At 35.6% G+C, this 25,933-nt stretch overlaps 3 protein-coding genes and 2 long non-coding RNA genes across 5 annotated transcripts; 3 read left to right on the forward strand and 2 right to left on the reverse strand.

Moving 5' to 3' along the window:
• The first annotated feature begins 3,542 nt into the window (after positions 1-3,542).
• LOC140758922 (uncharacterized) lies at positions 3,543-8,793 on the forward strand. Its single transcript, XM_073095327.1, has 3 exons — positions 3,543-4,158; positions 5,453-5,640; positions 7,818-8,793. The coding sequence occupies exons 1-3, from the start codon at positions 3,621-3,623 to the stop codon at positions 8,484-8,486; spliced, it is 1,395 nt and encodes a 464-aa protein (XP_072951428.1). The 5' UTR covers positions 3,543-3,620; the 3' UTR covers positions 8,487-8,793.
• A 1,317-nt stretch (positions 8,794-10,110) lies between these two features.
• LOC140759271 (uncharacterized) lies at positions 10,111-11,564 on the forward strand. The gene is made up of 2 exons (XR_012104213.1): positions 10,111-10,230; positions 11,102-11,564. It is a non-coding gene; the product is annotated as an uncharacterized lncRNA (long non-coding RNA).
• A 647-nt stretch (positions 11,565-12,211) lies between these two features.
• LOC140759438 (uncharacterized) lies at positions 12,212-12,780 on the reverse strand. Its single transcript, XR_012104233.1, has 2 exons — positions 12,561-12,780; positions 12,212-12,469 (listed from the first exon to the last, which is right to left on the reverse strand). It is a non-coding gene; the product is annotated as an uncharacterized lncRNA (long non-coding RNA).
• A 1,255-nt stretch (positions 12,781-14,035) lies between these two features.
• LOC140759625 (heterogeneous nuclear ribonucleoprotein 1-like) lies at positions 14,036-19,691 on the forward strand. The gene is made up of 3 exons (XM_073096236.1): positions 14,036-14,521; positions 14,697-15,762; positions 19,372-19,691. The coding sequence occupies exons 1-2, from the start codon at positions 14,243-14,245 to the stop codon at positions 15,738-15,740; spliced, it is 1,323 nt and encodes a 440-aa protein (XP_072952337.1). The 5' UTR covers positions 14,036-14,242; the 3' UTR covers positions 15,741-15,762; positions 19,372-19,691.
• Positions 19,692-24,112: 4,421 nt separating this feature from the next.
• Positions 24,113-25,697, reverse strand: LOC140759335 (transcription factor MYB106-like). The gene is made up of 3 exons (XM_073095866.1): positions 25,398-25,697; positions 25,109-25,238; positions 24,113-24,922 (listed from the first exon to the last, which is right to left on the reverse strand). The coding sequence occupies exons 1-3, from the start codon at positions 25,531-25,533 to the stop codon at positions 24,253-24,255; spliced, it is 936 nt and encodes a 311-aa protein (XP_072951967.1). The 5' UTR covers positions 25,534-25,697; the 3' UTR covers positions 24,113-24,252.
• Positions 25,698-25,933: the final 236 nt, after the last annotated feature.

The following is a 25,933-nucleotide window of genomic DNA, read 5'->3' on the forward strand; positions in this document are numbered from 1 at the left end:
GTAATATTAATGCGTATTTTATCAAATTATATGAAACTTTCATTTGAGTACAGTGGACAATGGCCATTATATTACTATTTAAATAATTTTGACTAGTATTTTTATGATTAAAAGATTGCCAAATCTAAAGATGCATATGAAATTCATTGAAATCATTCCAAATTATTAGAATTCGTCTCGTTAAGAGTTTCCAAACATAGAAGTTTCTTTAATAATAGATAAAATAGTCTATCTGAATAAAAATATGAATTGAAGAATAATATCCAAATAGTTAAAGATATTATCAAAATAATAATATAAAAAAACTGGTTTTTATATTTTTTTAATATGAATCTCCAGTATAATATATATATATATATATATATATATATATAATTCAATAATTATATCATAATTTTTTATGGATTAAAAAAACATGAATATATGAGTTATTCCCGGGTATACTAAAAAAATAGGTTATTATACACCCCAACGCTATCCCTTAGAAAGAAAAACATAGCACCGAAGAAAAGAAAGAACGAAACGGTGGTTTTTGTTGTTTCCGCGAAGCAAAGATCATTCACCAAGTGAATGAAGTGGATCAACCTCTCTTTTAGTGGGAGGAGTTGAATCAGCAGTAGGTGGGCTCAGGCTCAGTTCATCGATTGATATTCGATATTTAGTATGGCTATGCTTAACGGATATGATAATTAAATTTACTATCCATTTAAGAAAAAAGGTTTGCAAATAAATAAGATATTTACAAGGGCATGGATGAAAAACAAAACCCCAAAAAGTGATTATTGGACAAATGTGCAATTCCTCTACTGAGTTTGATCTAAAAGCACATAATTGGATGGTTTTTTTCCCCTAATTCTAGAAGAAGTATTAGATAGGCTTGGCCCATGTTTATCCTAAGATTTAAGGAAATTTGCATAATAAAAAAATTGTATATTTTATTTTTATATTATTCACACTCTATAATATAAATATTTACCATTTAACTTTTGTACTTGGCATTCAATCCTCCAAAATACTTGAAGTTAATTTTTTCTAATTGAATTTAAAATATTCTAATTCTTTTAAAATAGAAAATTAAAGTGCCTAAAATACATCTAGTTTGATTTTAGAATATGATTCCTTTTTCTTTTTAACTTTTATCTTAATCTTAAATTATTCAAGGGTATTAAGATTATTTTACATCTATCGTTAAGTTAATTTTATCTATATGATAACTATCTATGAGTAAACCTAAAAAAAAAAAGATGCTTTCTGAGGTATGAATAATAAAATATAACAGTTGAATGATAAATATTCATATCATAAAGTGTGAATAATAATAAAAGCAAAATATAGTATACTTTTGATAAATTTTGATTAGTTTTAGCCCTATATATGACTAGAATATGCTACTTGATGAAATAAAAATGATGGTTATTAAGAATCTAAGATTGATAAAGAGTTTGGATACATCATTTTAGAAAGAATTTTAACCTAAAATGTTGTTTTCGGCTCGAGCTTTATGATTCCGCTTAGTTTAGATGCATCGTTAAATGTGTGCTAATGTATTTAGTAACTACGATTATGTCATGCATGATCGAATATTAGAGGGTTGCTTAAAAACCATACGGGCCCAAAGCCTATTTATGCCAAGTTCGATAAACTCAAGTTAAGATCTAACTCGAACCAACTTTGGACTTAACCCGACTCAAAATATTTATAAAATTGACTTACAACAAGAAGTTCTAAATCCCGACCCAATCTAATGTATATTGGTCAATCCTTTAAAATTTTGAATTTCTAAAGATTTATATGGAAGAAATATGTGAACACATGAAAAGAAAGCAATTATTAGGAAATTCTACGATCAAAAATTCTAATCTTTATTAGATAATCTGGCAGCCCTAATAAGATTATAACAGAACACAGACATGAACTGTTAGGGTTTTTTTTTTTGACCGTTCGAGCTCGGATCTGACTTAAAAGTAGTACAGGATTAGATTGAGCTAGACTTTGTCAAATCGATCAAGTCTATAAACAGTAGTCTTTCATACATGTGATGATTAGCTACCTAGTATACCATCTGTAGCACACTCCTGCAACTCGGGTATCAGGGCATCCTCCCTCGATCTACATCAGCCACGTCATGTAGCCGCCGCCGCCGCCGCCACAGCTAACGTTCTTCCGGTCGTCGCAGCCACGTGAATAACGCCTGACTCCTTATCAATTGTCAATTAAAGCGCATCTTTCCTGCATCTCTATTTATATCTTAAAAACTACTCGCCACCAGGACCTAGAGAGAAGAGGAGTAGCAATGGAAGCGCCGAATGCTGCACAGAAGCAAGCAACGCCGCCGACGACTCTCCACGCCGCACTCCATTCGGTGCAGAGACCTGCGCGGAAGCTGCCAAGGAATTCCGACCGCCTCCCCCCGCCGCCGAAGGTGTACCGAGTCGAGCCCCAGGGTTTCCGGCGTCTCGTGCAGCGTCTCACCGGTGCGCCGCCGCCCCCGCCGCAGCTAAATTTGCCGCCGGCGTCGTCGGCATTAAATTACCCTGGGGTTGAGTGCCATGCCGACTTCGGTATGGGGTTCGTGGAGTAAGCGAATTTAATGGCGAACTCGGCGTTGTTTTTTTCTTCCCCCGATTCTGAGTCCAGCAACCATGCCGGCTTTGGAGAATATAGTAACAGTTTGGTTGTCCCCATTTTTCTTTGTCATATCTAGCTTGGCTTCTTTGGGCATGATGTAATAAAACTATAGTTATGAAATGGGTAATTTCAAGAGATCTAAAATAAGTTACGCAACTTGTAATATATATGTTTTTATATAAACTATTTCCAGCTGAGCTCCAATATATACTATATTTTTATATATATTGCTTGATAAAAAAGTAGGCTTCTCAATAATTAAGTTAAACTTTATTACTAAGAAGGAGGGAGGGAGGTCCCAAGTTTGTGGAGACCCTATCGGTGCCATGGGTGGCACCCTCGTTGGCGAGAGAGGATAAAAGGAAGGAAGAAACGGGGAGAGAAAAAGAAAAATTGAGGACATATTCATCCATTATTATTAAATTAAAATAAAATTAAGTTATCTTTCCTTCCAAAAGAATATTTATGTTATTTTTCATCTAAAATAAAGGACACATCAGCTGACTCCCTCAATTTATACAGATATACTAACAGAAAAATGACATTAAAATATTTATAAAATGTAGGGGTGATATTGTAACAATTTAATTTCACAAGTAAAGTCGGTTGGTCAAATATGATAACTTGACTAAGGAGATCATGTGTTTAATTTCATCCTCAAATAATATTATAGAGAAATTATTTAGTGAGTTGGTGACGGCTTAGCTCGATCTTTGATGGCTAGACAGTGCGGTTAATTTGGAGAAACAACTCGACAGCGCAATAATATGGAGTTGGTCTCGACGGTATTTGATTCAAAACAATTATTTGATTACCCATATAACCTATACTAAGTAACTAAAATGTTAAGTAAAACTTAAGTGCCTCTCTGTAAGAGGATTAGTACTTTATCCCGTCTCTCCGGCGTGTGAAAAAAAAGAAATCCTATTCGTTCGACCGGCTGTCGAGGGTAATAAAAGGCAAACCGAAGCCCACTCGTCTCGACGACAACGATGTCATGGCTGGCGAAGTCTCTCGTGAGCTCTCTGAGCTCCGACCACAGCGATCAGGAAGGAGAAGACGCCGATCCAAGAAATCAATCCCAAGAGCACGGAGTGGAAGAAGAGCAACCCGAAACCCCAACCCGCGGAGTCAAAGAAGACATCTCCGAGCTCACCCAAACCCTAACCCGCCAATTATGGGGCTTCGCATCCTTCCTCTCCCCTCCCTCTCCCTCCCCTCCTCCGGCGGAGCTTTCGCCGGAGTCGCCGAGGATCGCCGGGATCCGGAGCGATTTCGCGGAGATCGGGGGGAAGCTGAGGAGCGGGATCTCGATGCTGTCGAATGCCAACGCGGTGTCCGAGATTTCTAAGATCGCGTCGTCTATTCTGCCATTTGGTGAGGAGGAGGAGGAGGAGGAGGAGGAGGAGGATGTGGGAGTTGGAATTGTGGGGATAACCGAAGAGGTTTTGGCGTTTGCGAGGAACATCTCGATGCATTCGGAGACTTGGTTGGATTTTCCGGCATTCCACGATGATGGGGATTCTAATGGTTTGGATTTTTATCCTTCTCCTATTTCCTATTTAGGGTTCGATATGTCCTTAATTCTTTATACACTGTGAATTATACCTCTAATCCAATTTAGGAAATGCCTTTTTTTTTCACACGCTTCTTTGGTTCTCTATCAGTCGTACCTCATTTATGAATAGGAATTAAGATAGTCTCTTTAGAGTATTTGTGTTTATTAGGAGGGATACATCAGAAATTGATCATTTATGGGGGCACAAAAGATTAAAAGAAAAGCAGCTAGTGTTGATTTCTTGATTCCTTTCAGTTGCACTCGTGATATGATGTAGCTTTATGTGATTTTCCATTCTATTTTGGAGATAAACAGAAGTAGATTAAATAGAAAAGGAAGAAATAGTAAGCTTCACCCTTTGTTATTGTTATAGTTACCCTTAGACAGTGAAGCGTGAGCCTGTAATGTCTGACCAGTCAAAAGTTTGAGTTCTTACAAGTCCAAGAAAAAGTTCATTCTTTGCCTATGCTAGTTTTTCTGATAATGTTGCTGATTGTAACATGATTAGGCTGTGGCATTTGAATACTTGTTTGAGGCTTCCTTTTGTAAGTATTGATTTCTTCAACATGCACTTTGACTTATACTTGTAAATCAATGTTCTTTCTATTCCTTAAATCACATAAGGAAGCTGTGTGAACTGCTGAACCCATGCATAGTTGCATACTAACTCGAACTCTGAATGCACATGCATTGTGCTTTGATACATCCCCTTGAGCAAATGGATAAGATTTAGAGGAGACATCATCTATTTTCGTATTTCTAATGTAATTGTTTGGCCTCATAAGCTAAAAAATTGACCATGTATGTTAATCACTGAATCTCATTTTGCATACGGACTATATTATTTCAAAATCATGACAAGGGTTAAAGTATTTTCTTGCTTATTTAGTACGACTGCACTTAAAGATTTCTTCTCCTTTGCCTCGTTAATAGCTGCATACGTTGCTTTATATCTAAGTAAAGAGGGTACTGGTAAACCATTGCCACTTATATAGTTATATTGGTTTAACAATGATTCACAGAGATGTAACCAGTTAACCACTAACCACATGTCATTTATGACTGAAAACTTCTTTATCTACAATATCTTTAACATTACTAATTGTAGTTAAGTTAAGCAACATTTACTGAAAGAGGGTCCTACTTAAACATGTGATGTTCTAATATTTTCTTTATATTGGAAAGAAATGATTTCCCATTTATGGGCATACTTGTCATATATTTGCTCCAGTTTAATAATAAATATATATTGCCATTTTCTTCTAGATTTTGAAATGTCAGATGCTCAACAAGAGCATGCAATGTCTGTAGAGCATCTTGCACCCAGTTTGGCGGCTCTGAGAACTGAACTTTGCCCAAGTCATATGAGTGAAGGGTGCTTTTGGAAGATCTATTTTGTGTTGCTGCATTCAAGACTCAGTAAGCATGATGCTGAAATTCTTTCAACGCCTCAAGTAAGTTTGGTCACTCTTTTATTTCTCTAATCGTGATTGGCATGTTTTGGTTTAAAAAATCATCAATTCACAGTTTATCTTTCGATGATTGTAGACATATGAATATAGAAATGTAAGTAGTTGTGCTTTAGGAATTAGGATGTTTATGATAATCTGGATACATGATTTTATTCACTAATTTGTTACTTGTTCTCGTCTATCACCCAAAGAAGTCTTTTATAAGTCTTCACAGTGATGATGCCTTGTCAAACAGTTACATTGAACAGAAATTATAGCCTTCCTCCTATTCATCTCATTGAAGTTATATGGATGTGAATTAGCAAACCTTTGACTATGATCAATATATTGACTACTTGATATTGTGATTTTGGTGCCAAGAAAACATGCTGTACACAGTGAATTAGTACTCTTTTGATTTGTAATCTGGTCTGGCTTAAAATGCTTGCAAAAGCTATATAAAGGGTATGTTGTTTGCACAAAAAAAATATTGTTTATGCCTTCACAACTTGTAGTTATCTTTAATGGAATTCAGCATGTTTAAACTCTCAAAATCATTTTCACACATTTTAATACAAAAAATAATACAATATAGAATCATAATTCATGTGTTTCGTTTTTTTTTTTGGTAGTTGGCTGCACTGTATACCATTATAACAGCTTGAATTAGGCGAGTAGTAGAACTACTAGTGGGAAGTTTGAAAGGTTGTATTTTGTAAATTATTTCCTTCTAAACCTAGTTTGTCTTGTAAACTTTGTGATCTCCGATCACCACTGCAGCTGAAGTTACTGCAAACCTGCAATCTGGACCTGAAAACAGCAGAAAATACTAAATTTCTTACTAATTTGGATGAACTTCTTTCCCCAGCTCGGGATAGGGCCACTCCTTTGATGCATATACTAAAACTTGTTCCCTAAGTTGGGGATTACAGCTGATTTATCTCCTCCAGATCCCCAATTCCTCCTCCAACTAACTGAAATTGGACTGGATTTTCTGACCAAACTGTCAGCACATGAGGAAAGCGTGCTGACTTAAAGACCCTGAATTAACCAAATCTTGACTTTTCCGCTATCCAACTGCCAGCATGTGACCTACATGTGCTGACTTAAGGACCATATGATGAAAGAACTGTCTGAACCAACTGATACAGGACCTAAATGCAAAAGAACAGTCCCTCACAGACTTTTACGGGACTTTATTGGAATTTCAGCTTCGACTTCCTCCAGGGTCAGACAGCGGTCATGACAAACTTTCATACTTGTTTAGTACTTGTTTAGTAGGCTTTAATGATAAGTAAACACTGCAAAAAGGCAAAAAAGTGAATCAATCATAAGAATAAAACATACATCATGGGGAATGAGTTGGAAGATAGTTGGGTGATGTGAGCTGCAATTTTACTGGAGTTCTCTTTTTTCCTTTCTGTAAAAATATGATTCCTTTTCTTGTGAGTAGTTGTGGGTTTCCTTCTCTTTTCTTTTGCAGAGGGTACTAGTTTAGGAGGGTGTTAGGTTTGACTGTTTGCTAGGTTTATTCTTTTTGTCATGTTATTCTGTTTTTTTTTTTTCAACAAATGGTCTATTTTACTGGTACCTGTAAGTCCACGTCAGCCAGATAGCCAGACTCATCAGGTTTGCAGTCTGAGCTTGGCCTTATTGTTTGTTTTGTTTTTTCCTTTTTTTTTGGGTGCGATCACACATTACTAATCAGTTGAAACCCTTTTTGAGCTTGTCGGACAAGTTTAGTATAAAAGTGTCTAAAGCTCTACTAATCCTGCACTGACTAAGAATATAATATGGGCTTTGGGTGAGGTTGGCAAGTCCATGCTTGGCCTGAAGTTCAGATTCCAGTCGAAAATAAAGATAAAGTCTGACCAGTTCAGCTAGAAGTCTGGCACCCATCCTAGTACACCATAATTTAGCTGCTCTGGCACATGAAAGCTATGGTGCGGGACTTGGTTTAAGAAATTGTAGATATGTATAACATATACTGTTCTCTGTAGTTTGGGTAATCAAGTACGGGTATTGTGACTTGGAGTAAGTTCCAGAATGAAGCCAATGTTGCTGTTTTTATTTCTTTCTGGTTTCCATGTTGGAGTTGTTTGTTCTAAATACCTTCTAGACATATTTACAATTGCTCTACGATGTATTTAGCATCCTTTCACATCCTCTTATTCATGCAGATTGTTGAAGCCAGAACAATGTTATTGCAAGATTTGCAGTATCAGACCAAGCCAGTAATATCTGAGAAGTCTGATATAGAATCCTCCTCTAAGAAAGATGATGTTACTGCCTACCCTGCTGAAGAAAAAATAATATTGCCTTCGGATACGCAAAATGAATCTGGCCAGTTGATAACATCCTCATTCCAAGAATTTACTTCTAATCCTGTGGCAGACAGAGAGACCGAAAAGCATCCACTTCAAACTGAGATAAAAATTGTTGACAAGTCTGTAATTGAAGAAGAGCTGTCAACTGGTAATGAGAGCAAGGATTTGCCAGTTGAGTCATCAGAAATATCCATACAGAGATACGAAGATGATGGTGAGGACTGGTCGGAAGAGGAGACGACTGACATTAGTAACACAAGACGTACCGTTATTCCACTAGGGCCAGAAGAAGATGTATCTTTCAGTGATCTGGAGGATTATGATGATGATGATGTTGATGATCAGATCAAGCAGATTAGCTCAAAATCTCGGCCGGATGCAATTAGTTCTCAAACAAGTAATCCGAGAGGCTGGGTTCAGTTAAACAAAGGTTCTCTGGGTTCGAAGGAAGGCTTTTCCACCAGTCCAGAAACTAAGGAATCGAATGATTGGCTTGACATAGAAGATTTTGACGCAGAATGATATGGTGCAGCATGTACTGTAAGCTATTCAGCTCTCCACGTCTGTACCTTTCCTTTGCTTCCGAGTTGTATGGACTGCTGACCATTTTGTACATAATAAGGCCTTCGAGTTATTATCGCAACCATTTGGCAGTATCTTTCTTTCATGGTTGAATCATTGAGTTACACTGAAGCATCCCGATGGCCGGCACTGATGTTTAAGTGTGAATAATTAATTGTGTTTGTTCTAAATATAATAATTCAAGCTGATCAAATCCACTCATTGATAATGTTGCAGATATATAAGAGGTAAGTTGGACTGTTTGTTATAGTTGATTGCAAATTAAGATTGGGATGTTCATGATTGTCTTAACACAAAGTAGCAAATCGATTGGATCAGATTTTGTTTCTATCGTGGGGTGGAGTATGGTTTAGAAAGGATTTAGCTGGTGAGCGTCCAGATCAAAATTTCTTTCATAAATATTCTAGTAATATAATTAGTAGAGTTCCATAAAATATATAACATGGCTAGTATTAGCTAGTCAAAATAATAGTAAGATGTTAGATAAAAATAATAGGAAATGAGCAGTTAGAGTTATAAAAGCCTCAAAATGAAGGGTGAATTAGAAAAAAAATAAAAATGTAGAGGTCTATTTGAAAATTTTCTATGATAGAACGAGTTTTTGACCATACTAGTTGTCATTTATATTTTATTTATTCAAATATATTATACCTTATATTTAATACTAAAATGAGTCTATTTTACTGTAGCCTAACTAAAATAAAGAGTTTTGTTTTACCTTTAGATGAAAATATCGAAAAGTTTATTTTATAAAATATTCAATTGTTTAATATTTTATGGTTTAGAAAATACTGAATAGTTAAGCATTTTATCAGGAAAAAAAAAACTTATCTAAATTTTACTATTAAAATTTGTGATTACAATTCTGAGCATAGTCGACTATGGAAACGACTACATGATTTCAACTCATATATTTTTTCATATGTCTACGATGACACATTTTATGATTAAATAGATAATTGAGCATAAAGTTTCGATATTAAGAATCTTTTCTTTATAGGTTAACCAATATTTTTCTTGATTGAGGTCCGGCTAAGCTCGATCAAAATCATTATTTTCATTTTTATTGTTTTCATAGCGACACATATTATATGTCTAAAATGGACTACCGATTAGAAAGTTATGATATGCGAAAGTGAGTAGTTCAACATCTTAATAAGATTTTAAATAATTTTATACTTTTAATAATAAGACACTTAATTGTTCTAACATTTTATGTGTATCTTTTTTCACTAGTAAAATGTTAAAAAATTCAGTATTTTTTCTTTAAATTAAAAGGCATTATCAGTGTTTTACTCGAAAAAAATACCGACATGATCAACATTTTTTCTTGTAGGCTTAACAGTTTAGGGTTACTTAGGGCTATAGTAAAATATAATCTTTTGATATTAAGTTTGAGGTGTAGCCTATTTCAGCATATACAATTTAAAAGAGCTAGTTTGGTCATAATCTCGGATAAAACTTACAATGACTCGTACCCGATAAGGACGTCCGAGTCCGTATCTAAGTCCGGATTCAATATCCTTCTGAATCCGACCCGCCATAGAATTACCAAATCGCAGCCGTTGGATCAGCGCGATTTGGTTCGTCTAGACATATCCATCATTTCTTCCTACCGGCGTCGGAAGATCGAAGAAGTCGCCATGAGAAAGCTGTCGTTTCCCATGGTGATGGGCGCGGTCGTGTGAGTTCCCCTCGTCACCCTAATTTCTCTTCTCACAGCTTCTATTATGATATTTTCTTTACAGTTTGTTTATCGTTTAAGCTGGTTATTGCTATCTTTTGCTGCAATTTTTCAGTTAAATCTTTGCATATATGCGACGAATGCTTTCTATCTCGGTATTGTGATGCTTTTAGTAGCTGATCTTAACCCGAGAGGAACTTAAGCTGTTGGGTATCCAGAAGAATACGGAAAGACGTGATCTTTTTCTAATTTTTCTTCTTAGGATGGCATCCCAATTCCTATAACTGGGTAGGGTTGAGATTTCTAATTAACTAAATTTTTTTCCTTTGGAATCATCTCATTCCCTGGATATCAATTGATTTAGGGGTATTTTTTTTAATGTATGACACCACATCCTATGGTTCGAGGTCCTATTTCATACAAAGTTTTTACCCTCTATATGTTTTAATATCTGGATGTTGCAACCACCATGAATATTCTAAACTGAGATGTTTCTTTTCTACCTGAGTTCATCTGAATTGTTCTAAATTGAAACCAACAGAATTATCCAATTTTGGTTTCAGTCTTCCATCATAGTAGCCATAGTTTTAGGAGGGAATGATGGGCACTGAAACTAATCTACTTGGTCTTTACTGATCAAAGTCAATGCTTATAGGTCAGATTCTAAACCTAGAGGGCATGAAATCAATAGACCAACTAGTATTGCCCTTGTTGTTGCATCATCCCTCTTTCTTCTCAGAATGTTGTGCAGCAAGCATAGAACAAAGAACTTCAATCAATTTGCACTTTTCGTTGCAGGTTTCGCACATCATTTCTTTCCCTTATGCGTGAGCCAATTGCTTTATCTCTGAACAATTTGCAACTATTGTAGGATTGGAGTGGTCTCTGGAAATGTGATATTTGGACCTCCTCTTGAGAAGTATTGGACAAAGAAGCTGCAGGAAGAAGCAGCAAAAGAGGGGCAGACTGGCACAAGTTAGCAGGTGCTATGCAAATTCTGTGGAAGTGTGTGGTGTGGACAAATATTTTTCTTTTGTCTTCAGTACCTCTCTCTCTTGGAGCAACTTTTTCTTCGGTAATACTGCAACCAATGATAGTTTGTGTCGAATACAGAATGTGTGTTGGATCTTGATTCTGAGGTGTAGAATGCCTTACAGTTCTAGAGAGACATTTCTTGTTACTTCCTTATGCATGTCTGTGACATAATTTATGGAAGTAACTTCTTGATGGATATGGTTACTCGTTTGTTCACAATGATAAGTTGTCCAACAAACAAATAGATGGAAATTTTATTTGGCAATATTGGTAGAATGACATCCAAGATCTTTTTCTTCTTTTGATTTGTTTGCAAAGCTTCTGAACTGTTGCATTTATCTATCTCTGTTTTCACATTTGAATGCCAAATATCATAAGCCCTGTTGCAGCCCTTGCTGTAAGGAATGCTGTATTAGCTGTTCAACAATAGTATGTACACAAAATTATGACATCTAATACTTCTGAAACATTTACTACAGGGCATTATCAAGAACCCATAAAGGTTTAGAAATTGAAGTGGAGAATGGATTTCGGTTTGTGGATTCGGATTAGACCCTCTAATTTCTTGATTTCTTTTCTTTGATCATTAGTTCCCATGAAGTATTACTCAATAAGAGGATGGCTTTGCTTTTTTTTAGTTCTTATTTAGAGAAATTACTCAGTAAAGTTTGCATGAGGTAGTGGCAAGACATCATTTTATGACATAAGATTTGTAATCTAACCTAGCTAAAACTTTTCAGGAAAGAGAAAGCAATTAAAAGTTTTTGGTTTTTAATCAGAGTCCCCAGGTATAGGTCAAGATCTGCTGGTTAATTCTGCATAAAAGCATCAATCAATTTCTAGAAAACACTAAAAATCTAGCATGCAGAAATGATATCAGATCATACATCAGAGATTTCGACGCAGGGAGATAAATCATTGACTCAAAGACACCAACACCCAAAAATCCAACAAGTAATATCTCCATATAAGTAGATAGTATTAATCTTAACAATATCACCATACAAGTACATAGGACTTGTATTAGCGTATAGGTTGCATAACAAAGAAACACCATTTTATTAGCAACATCCTCCCACTAGTTGTGCTTCTCATGGGTGTAGATGTAGTCAGTGTGGGCATCAAGAGTTCTCCTCATCATGCATTCCTCCTCTCCAACTGCTTCACATCCTTCTATCTTCTCAGGGACCTCCAACTCCACACCCTATAAAAAATTCACAATAAGAAAACCTTGATATCAACCATGCCAAAGTTGTAAGAAATTAAGTAGAGCATTGATATAGATTATAGAATACCTCAAGAGATGTCTTCTTTGGTTCCCATGGTTCAAGACTTGAACCTTGGGTCAGGGAGAGTGAAAGGAGGATGACAATGAAGAGAAGAAGCATGAGACTCTTGGGCATGGCTAGTAACTTGGATTGGGCTAAGGGAAAAGGAAGGTGAATGAAGAAGAGTTGTAGGAATTGAAGAGGAGAGAAAGGTGTAAGGGGGGCTTAAATAAGTGGTGAGGCAGATACTATTAGGATTTATGTCTCACTCTCTCTCTATATATAATATAATGGTGAAGGATATTAACTTACTATATAGTGATTAGATTAAACATTTTTACTTTAATTTCTTGCTTCAAGTTACAATATTATTATCATTAAATTAAGCGGATAACTAGGTTCCATTATATTGGAAGTATATAGAACATTCACAAGGCGCCAGTAAGAACTGCCCCAGAATTCGAGTTAGATGTGAAAAAGGATGACGACCCTTTCCCTGTCAAGAACGAATCATCCTAGATTTAGGGTTTGAAAATCTTGAACTGGATGTTGGTCTTCTTTTTGTTCTTTTGTTGACAAATTTGACTAGTTTATTGTCTCTTTAATGGGTTAATTATTGGGTGATCTATCTTCATAGTGTCGATAACCCAAACAGACCCAAATGAGGACCAATCGTACTGATGTCATATGCATAAACATATATATATATATATATATTCGATAGTGTGTCTCTAATAACTACAATCGCCTCTGAAATGAGACACTCAAATAAAACCAAAGAACTTAAAACTCATGCATCATGTACATACATTCTTATCAGCATCTTGGACTAGATTATACAGATGACATGGCCTTATTTGTAGACACGATTATTATGCCGACATATTTCTATAATTTTTTTAGTCTCACATTAGATATTTAATAAACTATATATTAATATATAAGTATGTTCACATAAAAGATAACTAAAATATTTTCGTATATAAACTTAGCCCAAAATTTTATATTTAACTCATTATGTTAGAATCATTATATCTAACCTAAGCCTAATATCTAATGGGTTAGTGGGCAGTAGTCAGCCCGAACCTGGCCGTCCTGAGTAATTGATGGGTTGGGCCGTAAACAAATATTTAAGTTCGGTTGGCCCAAATAAAACTAAGCTAGTTAATGTTGACTTTTGGGCCTTTCAGGATGGGCTTTAGTTGGGCCGGATCTTTGTGATCCGGCCCATATCCTTGCTCAACTATCCAAATGGAGTTAAGAGAAGTTTGATTCGAATTTATTTTATTTTATTTTAATGAAAGTAGGATAATAGATAGGAAGAGCACCTTGGGAAAAAATTGTAGAGAGTTATCGGTGCAATTGTGCCAAACTAATTATAATTATCCGTAATATATTTATCTCTAGTAGAGTTTTATCCGTAATGTATTTATCTCGTTATCTATATAGTATCCAGAGTTTTGAGTTGGTCTCTATCTCTACAAGTTTGATTAGATATTGACGTTATCGAGATGTAAGTATTTAAACTTAGTACATCAAATTAAAACCCCAACCACCGCTAAACCTCGCTCTTCGTCACTGCCTCTTCTCCTCGCGCCGCGTCCCGCCCGCTTCCGAATTTATTCTAGGGTTTTCCGAAAACCCTAGCGCACCTCCTCGCTTGCGTGTCTAGGGTTTCTTCGCCGTCGGTTGGTGGTTTTCTAGGGTTTATGGGGGAGATGGAGGCCTCTTCGTCTCCTTCACCGTCCTCCTCGTCTTCTTCGGAGAAGGGCAAGATCTTCGTCGGAGGGATCTCGTCGGACGCGACCGAGGAGGAACTGGCGGGGCACTTCAGGAAGTACGGGGAGGTGAAGGAGGCGCTGGTGATAAGGGATCGGGAGACTAGGAGCGGGAGGGGATTTGGGTTCGTCAAATTTGTGGATCCTGAGGCGGCGGCGAGGGCATTGGACGAGAAGGAGAAGGGGAGCCATCTCATCGGTGGTAGAACGGTTAGTGTTTCTTCTTTCACTCGAGAGAAAAATTAAAAAAAAAAAGTTTTCTTTTTGGGTTATTTTTTGTTTGATAGATGGAATCTTTAATTAGCTGTTGCATGAATTTGATTCTTTTTGTACTTTATATGTAAAAGAGAGAGCTTTTCTTGAATTTTATTCGTTTCGTCTTTAGGTGGAAGTGCGACCAGCAGTGCAAAAGAATTATCAGAATCGGAGTCACCACACCTTCCAGCACCAATACGGGAATCAGGGCCCCTATCAACATGGAGTGCAAAGTTGGAACACTGCTAACGACAATAATGGTAGTCACTTGAAGAAGATTTTTGTTGGTGGCTTACCTGAGAGTATTACGGATGATGCTTTTAAAAAGTACTTTGAGGCCTTTGGTTCGATAACTGATGCAGTTGTTATGTATGATAATAGTACGCGGCGACCAAGAGGCTTTGGGTTTATTACCTTCGACTTAGAGACATCTGTTGAAGAAGTGTTGAAGAACAGTTTCCATTATTTGAATGATAAAAGGGTAGAGGTCAAAAAAGCAGTGCCAAAGGATAATAGAAACCATAGCAATAATGACTTTTATAATGGCAGTGGTTATGTTTTCAATACATTTGGTGGAAGTGTTCCTGCTATTGGTAACTATCCAACTTATGGTCCAAGATATGATACATTTTATGGTTTTGCATCAGCACCTTATCATCCATATACATATCCAGGAGGTGGTTATGGGGCAGGGTTTGCCATTAATGACTATGATGCAATGTGCTACTCTGGACTTGGACCAACCACAGGGAACCCTTGGTCTGCACAAGCAATGATAGGGAGGCATAGTCCGGTGCCCTCTGTCAATGTTCCCATGCTTCCAGGTTACTCAAATGGAGCCTATGGTGGCTATATAAATGATGCAGGGAATAATCAATCTACGGTTGTGGTGCAGTCAGATACAATGAATAATCAATCGACCGTTGTGGTGCAATCAGATACAGTGAATAATCAATCTACGGTTGTGGTGCAGGCAGATGCAAAGAATAATCAATCTACTGTTGTGGTGCAATCAGATGCAGGGATTAATCAGTCTACCGTTGTGGTGCAGTCAGAAACACACACTGATGTGCAACTGGAAACAGACAATAAACAATCTGACCTTGACGAGCAACCAGAAACAGAAAATAATCAATCTGGCCTCGAAGTAGATGTGCAGCCAGGCCATATCTAGATACTCAATGATTTATTGATTGGTACGTACCATCACTTCGAGATTTCCGCTTTTCCCTTTTCCCTTATTTCTTTCTGAATCTATTACCAGTGTTATTTCTTAGTTATTATTCTGTATAACGTTAATCAGTTTCAGTGCAGCTGACATCTGGAGATTATGTAGTGTTTGATGATTGAAATTCCATTTCTGAGTAACTGAACCTGTCTTTTGGTAGACTACTCATATTCTAGCATATGCAGTACGCGTTGCTGTTATTGTGATATTCTTTCTTACAGCCAGGATAGCATGGTTGTGTCTGGAAGATCTTGTAGTATGTTAGTTGAAACCTTCTACTGGCACATTAAACATACTGACAACTTTGTGTATATGTTTGATAAGGCATTTTCTTATTTTTAGTTATGTCTTGCATGTTTGATACCTGAAAAAAGAGAAATATAGTTTGCTGTTATGTTTATCATAAAGATCTTAACAGTCATTGGTACTCGGTGCTTTTCCCTGGCTTCCAGGTTATGAAAAGCTATTTCTACATTGCTTTGGCTTGTTACTTGTTACATCTAAATGAAGAAAAAAAACAATAAAACATAGATATTGGTATTTGTCAATGTCTACTTTAACCCCTGTTAGGTGGTCTGCATTTATCAGTTAGTAACTTGTACAATTTTTATAAGGGTCTCATTTGGCTTAAGATTTAAGGCTATCCTCATGTTCAGGCAATGGGGTTAAGTCTGCATATATTGTCCTCTCCCTTGCACACTGCATTGGTTGATCTAAAACCATTTGAATTTGGATTTAGCCCCTCCCCGAGGACTACGAAGTCTAGTTCAATAGAGCACATCTTTTAGTTTTTAGCTTTATGCATCTAAATACTTCCTTATAATTAGACTTAACTTATCAATGCAATTATGTTCTTTAATATCTTATCACTTTTAACGTTGAATATTCCAGTTGTTATATCGAGAGTTACTTTTATTAGTTTGCAGAAGAATGCTGCTTTGTGCACAGAAGAATATATACAATGTAATTTTCATATTTTTGTCTTAGTTTATAAAGTGGTGCATATGCATCACAAATACCTTGCATAGGGTAATATCAATAGTATGCTGGCTCAGTGGAATATTTAGGTTGATTGCATAAGATCTGTTTGAGCACTTTGATCTTTTATATTCTCATAGTATTGATCATTCTCATGGTTCTCCTCCTATCAAAATATCATAATTTTCTTACGTCTAGATTATTCAAGATCTAGTCTGTAACACTTTTTAGTTTGCTTCTTCTCAAGGGTCTTATTGGTCTATCATTTTTTCTTCTTTATTTCTTCGTTATAATGGCCCATCTCTAATTCTTTGCTCATGTCTTCTAATCAATATTCATTTGGCCTCTCATCCTTTTAAGATATTAATTCATTATTAATCATTATCTATAAGAGTTATTGCAACTTTCATGCTCATGAATTCCTTGCAAGACGACCTTTTTCAAGCTTTAGTACAGCAGGATGTTCTGCCAGACGAAAAAAACTTAGTTACCCAATTTTCTGAAATTTGACTAAATGTGTCACTAACTGTGCCAAAATTAAGTCACGATGTCCGATTGTCAGTTAATTCCTTTGTTCTTTGATTAGTAAACTGTACATAAAGATAATGGTTGTTAAAGAATGTTGGAAGTCAAGTTTTATGGTGAATACATGCAACTTGAGGATTTGAATTGTATCGGGGGAGGTTGCGCCTCATGCGGAATGAAATTTGATTGTGGGGTTGTCTAAGTAATAAGATTTCCTTACGGAACGGAACTGAGTTATTATCAGTGCTTAACTGTGTCAAGTTAAACTTCCACAACTAACAAAGTGGGGGAAATTTTTTGATTGTGAGAAACTGAAGACAGTTTAACAATAAGGGTATATTTAGTAGGAAGGAATAAATGTGACATTTATGGCAATGATGAGAATTAGGTTTGTCATTGAATTTTAACTATAGAAGTGTTTGCTATACGATGATAATTAAAAGTTGGAAATATGTGCTATGATAGTGGGAAACTATTGTTGGCTAATTTAGTTAAGCATCCTTGGCATAGGGCTCCGGCACTTGTTGAGTGAAACATATGATGTAGTCATCCTGAAATTTTTTGGATGTTCTGACGGTAATACATCTTCTAAGTTTGAAGTGATATGTGATGTATGCAATTGAAGATCCAAGCTGATCACAGCCAAATGTTATTTGTTAATGTCCTACCTCAGCTGTGAAGGAGAAACAAATATTAATTATATTGGTACCAATTGTTGATGGTGGAACTATATTTAGTGTATTATCTGAACCCTGTTGTATTATGAATTTATGACAACTACTAGTAGTATGTCTCTGCTGCAAAAGGGCAAGCTTTCAATATTTTTTCTTTAACAAAACTGATGTTCTCTTATTTTATCTAATGTTTCCTTCTTGTCTGGAGTATTTCCTTGAAAGATCTGTTTTCCCATTGTTGCTTAACTTTGCATATAGGCCTTGGTACTTAAATGTATAATGCCATATAGTGATCCAGTTGATTAAAAGTTTTACCTTCAATTCCTCCTGACATTTTCTTTTTCCTACACTGGTATAGTTTTTCCGTCTGTATTTTGTGCTTAAAAAATGTTGGATATTTCATTTGGAGAATCCTTGGCCGTCATGAATGATGAAATCCATTTATTAATTTTTTGAATTAATGTCAGTTCCAGGGCTAGTTTATTTAGATTGATATTGCAGCCTAACTACTACGGTCTCTCATTTTTGGCATTATAATAGGGATGAATCTTTTTTTGTTTCCAGCCTGGTTCCATATTCTTTAAACTAGTTAACTTCATGCTGCTAGGAACTTCTGTATGTTCTTGCTTGTTAATTGTCAACTTTCTTTGTTTTACACTTTTACTCAAGTTGATTAGAAAATTCTCTATGCATTGATTATTGATAAAGAGAGTACTAGCGTCAGTTGTCTATTCAAATGATATACTATATTGGGTCATTATTACTAGCATTCTTATTTTAGTACTTGGGTGTCTGGTTAAGACTTTTTATTTTTCACTTGGTAAGCAACTGTTTTGTTTAATGATGGTATGACAATGTTGATGACTCTTTAACCTTTCAGACAACCTCTGATTCATCTAAAATTTATTTTATGGCTTGTTTACAATCCTGCTCGGGTTGTACTAGTCAAATCAGTTGAGTTCTCTATTTCTCGCAAGCTAATTGTACTAGAAATTTACTGCTGATATCTTTCTCTTGGAATAACCTTACCATCTTATGATGATGTTCATGTGGATTAGCTTGCGAGGTTGCAACATTGATTCCGTATCAGTATTGTGCTTTGTCATCATATTAGTTTATATCTATGTGGTCCTTGATGATTTAGACTTGAGTGTTGAACTGAGAAACACTTAGTATGATAGTATGACTTGTCCTTGCGTCCACTTGGCCAGGGGTTCAATTCATGGAAGCATCTACTTCTAGATCCCCATGTCGAGGGGAGTTTCGAGATGCCCTCTATAATATTGTGCTGAAGAATTTTAATTCCTTTGGCCAACTATTTAAACTTCATTTTTGTTGATGGTATGTTTCTACGGTACACTCTAGTATTTCTTTGACTAAAACTTTTCCATTATTTGTAGGTGCTTCTAACGAGATCCTTTGAACCGGAAGGCGACATGTACATTTCACTTTCGGATCTTCTTGTTGCAGTAGCTGATAGTTCTGAACTCTTAAGTTTCAACCATTTTCCGACCACTTACCCTTGGAAATATTCTTATATATTTATGTTTCTTTTGCTTTTTTTTTGTTTTTTCCACTGAGAACTTGAGTCATGGTTGGACTGAAACTCTTTTTTAAACTCAGTTATTTTTTCTAACCTAGGAATTTAATTGATTGGATGGATATGTTCACACACCTGAATGGTGACAAGGGTTGCTTGAAAATATTCTGCTGCATGATCTGGCTTGTCTTTACTATTAATCTGTTTCACTGCCTGTTTTCCAACTTGTGACATCGGATTCTCCTAGAGGCATTTAGAGCATTTTCTGGCCCTTTATTTTTGGGTTAATTTCGAGCAATTAGGGGGTGATGAGTTGGCTTTGTGGGCTATATATTTAAATAGGATTCTTTTATACATCTAACTCATAAGACTGTATTCTTAAGGATAGGATTCTTTTTATAAATATTATATATATATATGTAACACTACAAAAAGATTGGAATTTATACAAATTACAATAAGGATACTTTTGTTATTTTTAAATTCACTAGTAATAACTTAAGATGGGTATACATAAGTATAGTTCAAAGAGTATAGTTATCTGAGCCATTATGTTATGACATAACTTAAGGATTTTATATATATATATATAAATATAAAGAGTACCCAGGAAAAAAAACCTTCACTTCACCCACTCTTCCTTTTATTTTCTTTTTGAAACTTGAATTGGAATACAAAATCCTTACGGAACTCGTGGTGATTGTGATAATTAAATCATGTCCACTTTTACGTAATCAAGATCATCTTAGTTCTTAAACTTTTACTTTTCTCCTCTCTCTCTCTCTCTCTCTCTCTCTTCATTATAATAATATCTTCCCTTTCTTTACTTGTCTCAACTCGATTGATTCATTTGCAAGCAAAGGAAAAGAAGCGGATAAGAACAGGACCAATCCATCTGAATAAATCCAATTAGAGAGACTTATCGAATAAAGATATTCTACTAACCAGATCTCTTTATTCCTTTAATACTTCCTTTAATGCTGCTTTTAACCAATTAAATCAGACCCAAACCAACATCTTCCTGTTGTACTCGAATAATTAACAAGTCATCAGGTTGCTTTCCCTCGATTCCTAATAGTTTATATATAATCCTGGTGATATATATTGCATGGAAGGAGAGGCTGCAGCTTGGTTGGAAGTGTCTATGTGTGTGTTTGCTGAGACAAAGTTAAGCATGCAAATCATAAATTATTATTCCTTAGTGACTGTCATTGTCTCATGAATAAACTATTGGGTCTACTAAGATCACAAGAATAATGTAAGATTTAGAGGTTGGATTCTTAGCCTTTGTCTTGGGTTGGTGTGTTAATTTCTTTAATCTTGTGGGGTTGACTGCATGTGCCATCAAGTAGTGAGAGTTTGACATTTTGCAAAGGGATCTTTCTCTAAGACCTTACTTGCTTAGGGATATTCTTATCAACTTTACAGGCATAATCTTGGGGTTTTAAGAATTATTGGTGTAGTTTATCATGGTTAATTGTTTAAATTAGTTGGCAGAGAACAATTAATTAGTGTAATGCGAAAAAGGGTGTTTAATTAAGCATGCAATTTACTTCTTTTTTTGGTTAAGTTCACTGCCCATAATATATTAAGTCTTGGATTATTATCAAAAAGAAAATAACAACATACTTGAAAGAAGGCACATAAAACTTCCATTTTGGATATTAACATACATAGGACTCGAATGATAAAATATATATATATATATATACATAGGACTCAGCTTGATTAAATAGGGATAAATAGTCCTTGCTTAAATGAGAGAGACTTAATTCTTCTCATGTTAAAATTAAGGGAAATTTTATATTTAAAAATATGATTTTTATAAATCACACCCTACATTTTGCCTATTTTGTGATTCGCACTCCCTCTTTGGGGATTTTATAACGCGACCCCTCATTTTTTTCTATAATGTTCATTTAACATCCTAACGTTACTTTAACTAACTGACATTAACTATGCTATATAGTTTATGTAACTCTAATTCAAAGATTACTAAAATACCCTTAAAAATTTCTGACCTAATCTAAATCTCTATAAAATCTTCTTCTCCAACTAAACCCTAATCCCACAAAATCTAAATCCTCTTATCTATAATTAAACCTTACCTCATAAAATTATAATATCAAAACCCACAACCCACAAGAATCCTCCAAAATCCCTACCAGGTATAAGCCTTAGAAGCTTCCCCCCAACTTTACCTAATTTTCTTCATCTCTCTAGCTCAAACCCTTTTTTTTTTCATTTTTCTCCAAATTTTCTTCATCTCACTCCCCATCTTTGAGGTTGCAAGCAACAAAATCGACTTGGCGTTTGGAAAGCTTTAAGATTAGCTTGGCATTTATGTGATGTTCTTCATGATTTGAGAAAAAGCAACAAATATGGATGTTCATGTTATGAATAAAATTAGAAATAAATACAAGGATAATTTAGGAATGTTATAAATTACATAGAGGATTATAACATAATATTCTCTTTTTGGTATCATTCAGTTTGATTATGGTTAGGTTAAGTTAACTCAGGGTGTTAAATGAACATTATAGAGAAAATGAGGGGTCGTGTTATAAAATCTTCAAAGACGGGGTGCGAATCATAAAATAGGCAAAATATAGGGTGTGATTTATAAAAATCCCTTAAAAAATAACCCCTTTTTATTAACATCTTATATTATGGAAATTTATTATTCGACCTCTCCATTTTGCCTAAAATATCTCAAAAATAGTCTGATCTTAAATACTCTTAAAATTTTTTAGATTAGAGTAAAAAAAACGGAGAACTAGATTTTAAGATCAAATTAGGGGTGTTTTACTTCTCCATTTTTAAAATTAAATATTCTCTAAATACAAGATTCAAGAATCGAATAATAAATCTCCGTATTGTAAGGTGCGAATAATAATAAAAATAAAATGTAGAATATTTTCGATACACTCTCTAAAATTAGACGTACCACTACTTATATATTGATTTAATTAATCCAATTGCTTTTTTTTTTTTAGGTTTACAAACTGGTTAAATATTAGAATTTTTAATGAGAAACTTATGATGACTGACTCATTACAAACCAATGAATGTTCATTTGCTATCATATTAATTTAAAAAGGGAGTGCATTTTCCTTATTGCTTCTTCATGTAGTAGATGTCTGGTTTAAAGAAAAGACTAGCTGAAGTAGGATAAGCTACTATATTGGTACTTTTTATGCTACCATGTGTGATTAATTAAGATAAGCACCAAACTCTGGTTAGTCCATTATATAAATATTTATCATCTAACCCATTTTTCATGAAGCATTATATTATGCTACACAGTACTAAAACTCTGAATAATTTAAGACTCCACAAATTGATACGCATGAGCAAAGTTGAGCTGTATCAAATGAGGCTACTATACATGCATGATAGTTTAACAAGGAAGTAGGTATAAAATAAAAGTTTAATCGATCATTTCTCAGCTAATCAAATTATATAGAGAAGACCTAGATAGCTGGAAAGAAGAGAAAAAAAAACTGGATATGTTTGTTTGAAATAATGGTCTATGAATCATTATAATTTCATATCTCTGCTAATTAAGTTTAGCCAATAAGACAGCGCTCAGTTGGTTAAAGAAGCTTATGTTGTATAAGAGTTTTAAGTTTAAATATCCAGATGTATTGCTAGTTAGTGGGGCGCTATTAAATTTTCACTTATCTTTAAAAGAATACTAATCAATTATCTATTGCATTAAAATGTTTGTATCAATCAATATTCATGGAAATGTATATATCATGCTGCATTCTCTACTAATCTGACAGACTTATGCTAAGTGATAGTAAATCCATGGTAAAACTAGCTTTGACAGCCAATAGAAAATACTTAAACACTTAATAAACTTGTAAAACAAGATAACTTCTTGAACATTCTCCTCTGTACTCAAACAATGTTGCTAAATTTGTAAGCTTTTATCCTGTTTGCATAGTATGGCAGACTCATCAAACTCAAATGGATACACATTCTATGTAGCAAGATGAGTAACTACTCTTCTTAAAAGAAGAACTTCCATTAAAACTTCCTTTTACCATTACCTCCCAAATTTGAGCCATAAACTACCCAATTGGAGCATAATATACCTAAGTTTCCAAGAAATCCATGCATAGATTGAAGAAAACAATCTGCTGCTAGATTGCAATATGAACTAATTAATTGGTTTATTGCATTCAATGACATATATAAATGGAGATTGACTCTTCCAGTGAGACATATATATTCTAGAGACAATGAACTTAGGAGTTATATCTTCTCACATATATATGTATATAATATAAGTTGCCTATATATCTTGCATGTGGATATGTGAGTTTGTGGAGCATATATTCCAAATACAACTGATCCCAATCCCATCATCACATGGATTTTAAAAAAAAAAAGAAAAAAAAGAAGCCCAACAAGTATAACAAGTCAGTCCTTGCTAAGTGACCAAATCAAAAGAAGCCATGAGACTAAATGCAGTACCTTGAAGTCAGAGAACAATGTCTATAAAATATGTAACCTAGGGTTGTAGGATGAAGAAACATCAAACAGACCAACCAATTAATCCACACACAACAACAACAATATAAACATAGCAGTAGAAGCCAAAGAAAAAAAGAGAGGAAACAGTATCCAAAGACTTGAGAGTTCATGCATCCAAGGAATTCAACACCACCACCTGGCCTCCTCTCCCATCAATGCCACAAATTTACACCAAACTCATGTACATATGGGTCAATCACTGCATGTCTAGGTGCACTGGTTCTTCCAAAAGACACTGTTGCATCCCTTGAAAGCTTTGAATCACATTGGGGTACATCAAAGGACTCACCTGATCACTCCAATTCATGCTCTCTGAAGTACTAGTAGTCCCATTGCTTTCCACACCCATTATTCCACTTTCTCCATAGAAGCAATCCAATCCTTCTAACTTAACCTGATTGAATTGGAACATCTCATCGAGCTCCGTCCGAAAACCATTATTAGTACTTGGCAGACCTTCAACATACGGCGCGATGAAGCTAGAAGATTCATCGTAAACGACTTGCACCGGTGATTGGTGCATCAATGAGTGAGCTACTATAGGATTCTGATGATGACTACTACCACTTCCTCCAATTCCTCCAAGCTTTAGAAGCAGTCTTCTGATATACGCGTGATCGTCACCGATGTTTACACGGGCGATGTCGGTAGCAGCGTTCGCCGGCAAGGGCTGTTCGGGCCACTGTGTGCTCTCATCATTAGCCATGCCCATGCTTCCGTTGTTCTCCTCTCTCTTCGCTTCGTGCTTTGCTCCACCGACGCGGCGTGCCTGCTTGCCTAGGAGCTTCTTCTTTAGCCTTGTGTTCCAGTAATTCTTGATGTCGTTGTCGGTCCTACCGGGCAATTGAGCCGCGATTATAGACCACCTACACACCATACATAAAGAACATAAACCTTCCTTCAGCCATTTACGTTTGGTTGCAAGACTAGAATGAATTTATATATGTATATATTGTATACATAATTGTGTTCCCTTATTCGTATTTTCCTTCTACGCAGCATAATGCAAATCCATGAATCTTTAAAGGGAGACAATTTAACCTAAAACCTACCTGCTCCCTATGCTGATGTAGAGTCCACATATGATCCTATCTTCTTCTTCGGAAAATCCTCCATGCCTCAAGTTCGGCCGGAGGTAGTTCAGCCATCGGAGGCGGCAGCTCTTGCCGCAACGCTTGAGCCCTAAAAAAAGAAGATTAAAAATCCATGTAAACCATCGATCACAGAACACCTCACCTCATGTTGATCATAGATAGACACATAAACATTTATAACAACATGCATGAAATATATAGTAGCAGTAGTTGTAGTAGTAAATATCATATACATGTATATGTATACCTATCTTCTGAGGAAGGGCGATCCAGTTGCCGCCGGTACCGTGCTCCTCGATGTAGGATTTGAGCTTGGCGTCCTCCTCCGGCGACCATGGCCCTTTCTTCACGTTGGCTTTGTCACAGCAAGGAGCTCTTCCCATGGTGTCGATCTCTTGGGCTGATGGCTAGCTTCTTGGTTAATTAGGGCAGGGGTTGTGGGAGGGTTAAGGCTTAAGAAAGAAGGGATCGACCATAAGAGTCTTCATTAGTAGTGCTGAGGAAAGTTATTAAAGTGAGAGGATGGAGGAAACATCTGGGTGTCTTTCTCTTTGTCTTTCTCGGACTAGCTAGAATCTCTATCATGCAGCAGCAATCACCACTTAATTTGGGTCCACCAACCAACCTAGCCTGAATTAGATGTTAATTGGGTCTTGCTAGCACTTTATCCACCTCCTTAGTTTTCAAGTTATTTTGATGCTAACCAGTAGTTCATGATTTAATATTTATGCGACCCTAAATACTGCACGTCGATAGATGACAGATAACAAAAAAACGATGCAT

Source organism: Typha angustifolia, chromosome 4, assembly GCF_048772165.1.
Source record: "Typha angustifolia cultivar Huaian chromosome 4, ASM4877216v1, whole genome shotgun sequence".
In the NCBI taxonomy this organism is placed as follows: domain Eukaryota; kingdom Viridiplantae; phylum Streptophyta; class Magnoliopsida; order Poales; family Typhaceae; genus Typha; species Typha angustifolia.

Excerpts from the sequence above, each read along its gene's own strand:
- LOC140759335 (XM_073095866.1), bottom strand. The coding sequence starts at position 25,533 with ATGGGAAGAGCTCCTTGCTGTGACAAAGCCAACGTGAAGAAAGGGCCA. Across the intron at positions 25,239-25,397 it reads CGCCCTTCCTCAGAAGATAG|GGCTCAAGCGTTGCGGCAAG; the intron begins GTATACATATAC and ends TTCTTTTTTTAG. Across the intron at positions 24,923-25,108 it reads TACATCAGCATAGGGAGCAG|GTGGTCTATAATCGCGGCTC; the intron begins GTAGGTTTTAGG and ends TATGGTGTGTAG.
- LOC140758922 (XM_073095327.1), top strand. The coding sequence starts at position 3,621 with ATGTCATGGCTGGCGAAGTCTCTCGTGAGCTCTCTGAGCTCCGACCAC. Across the intron at positions 4,159-5,452 it reads CGATGATGGGGATTCTAATG|ATTTTGAAATGTCAGATGCT; the intron begins GTTTGGATTTTT and ends ATTTTCTTCTAG. Across the intron at positions 5,641-7,817 it reads AAATTCTTTCAACGCCTCAA|ATTGTTGAAGCCAGAACAAT; the intron begins GTAAGTTTGGTC and ends TTATTCATGCAG.
- LOC140759625 (XM_073096236.1), top strand. The coding sequence starts at position 14,243 with ATGGGGGAGATGGAGGCCTCTTCGTCTCCTTCACCGTCCTCCTCGTCT. Across the intron at positions 14,522-14,696 it reads ATCTCATCGGTGGTAGAACG|GTGGAAGTGCGACCAGCAGT; the intron begins GTTAGTGTTTCT and ends TTTCGTCTTTAG.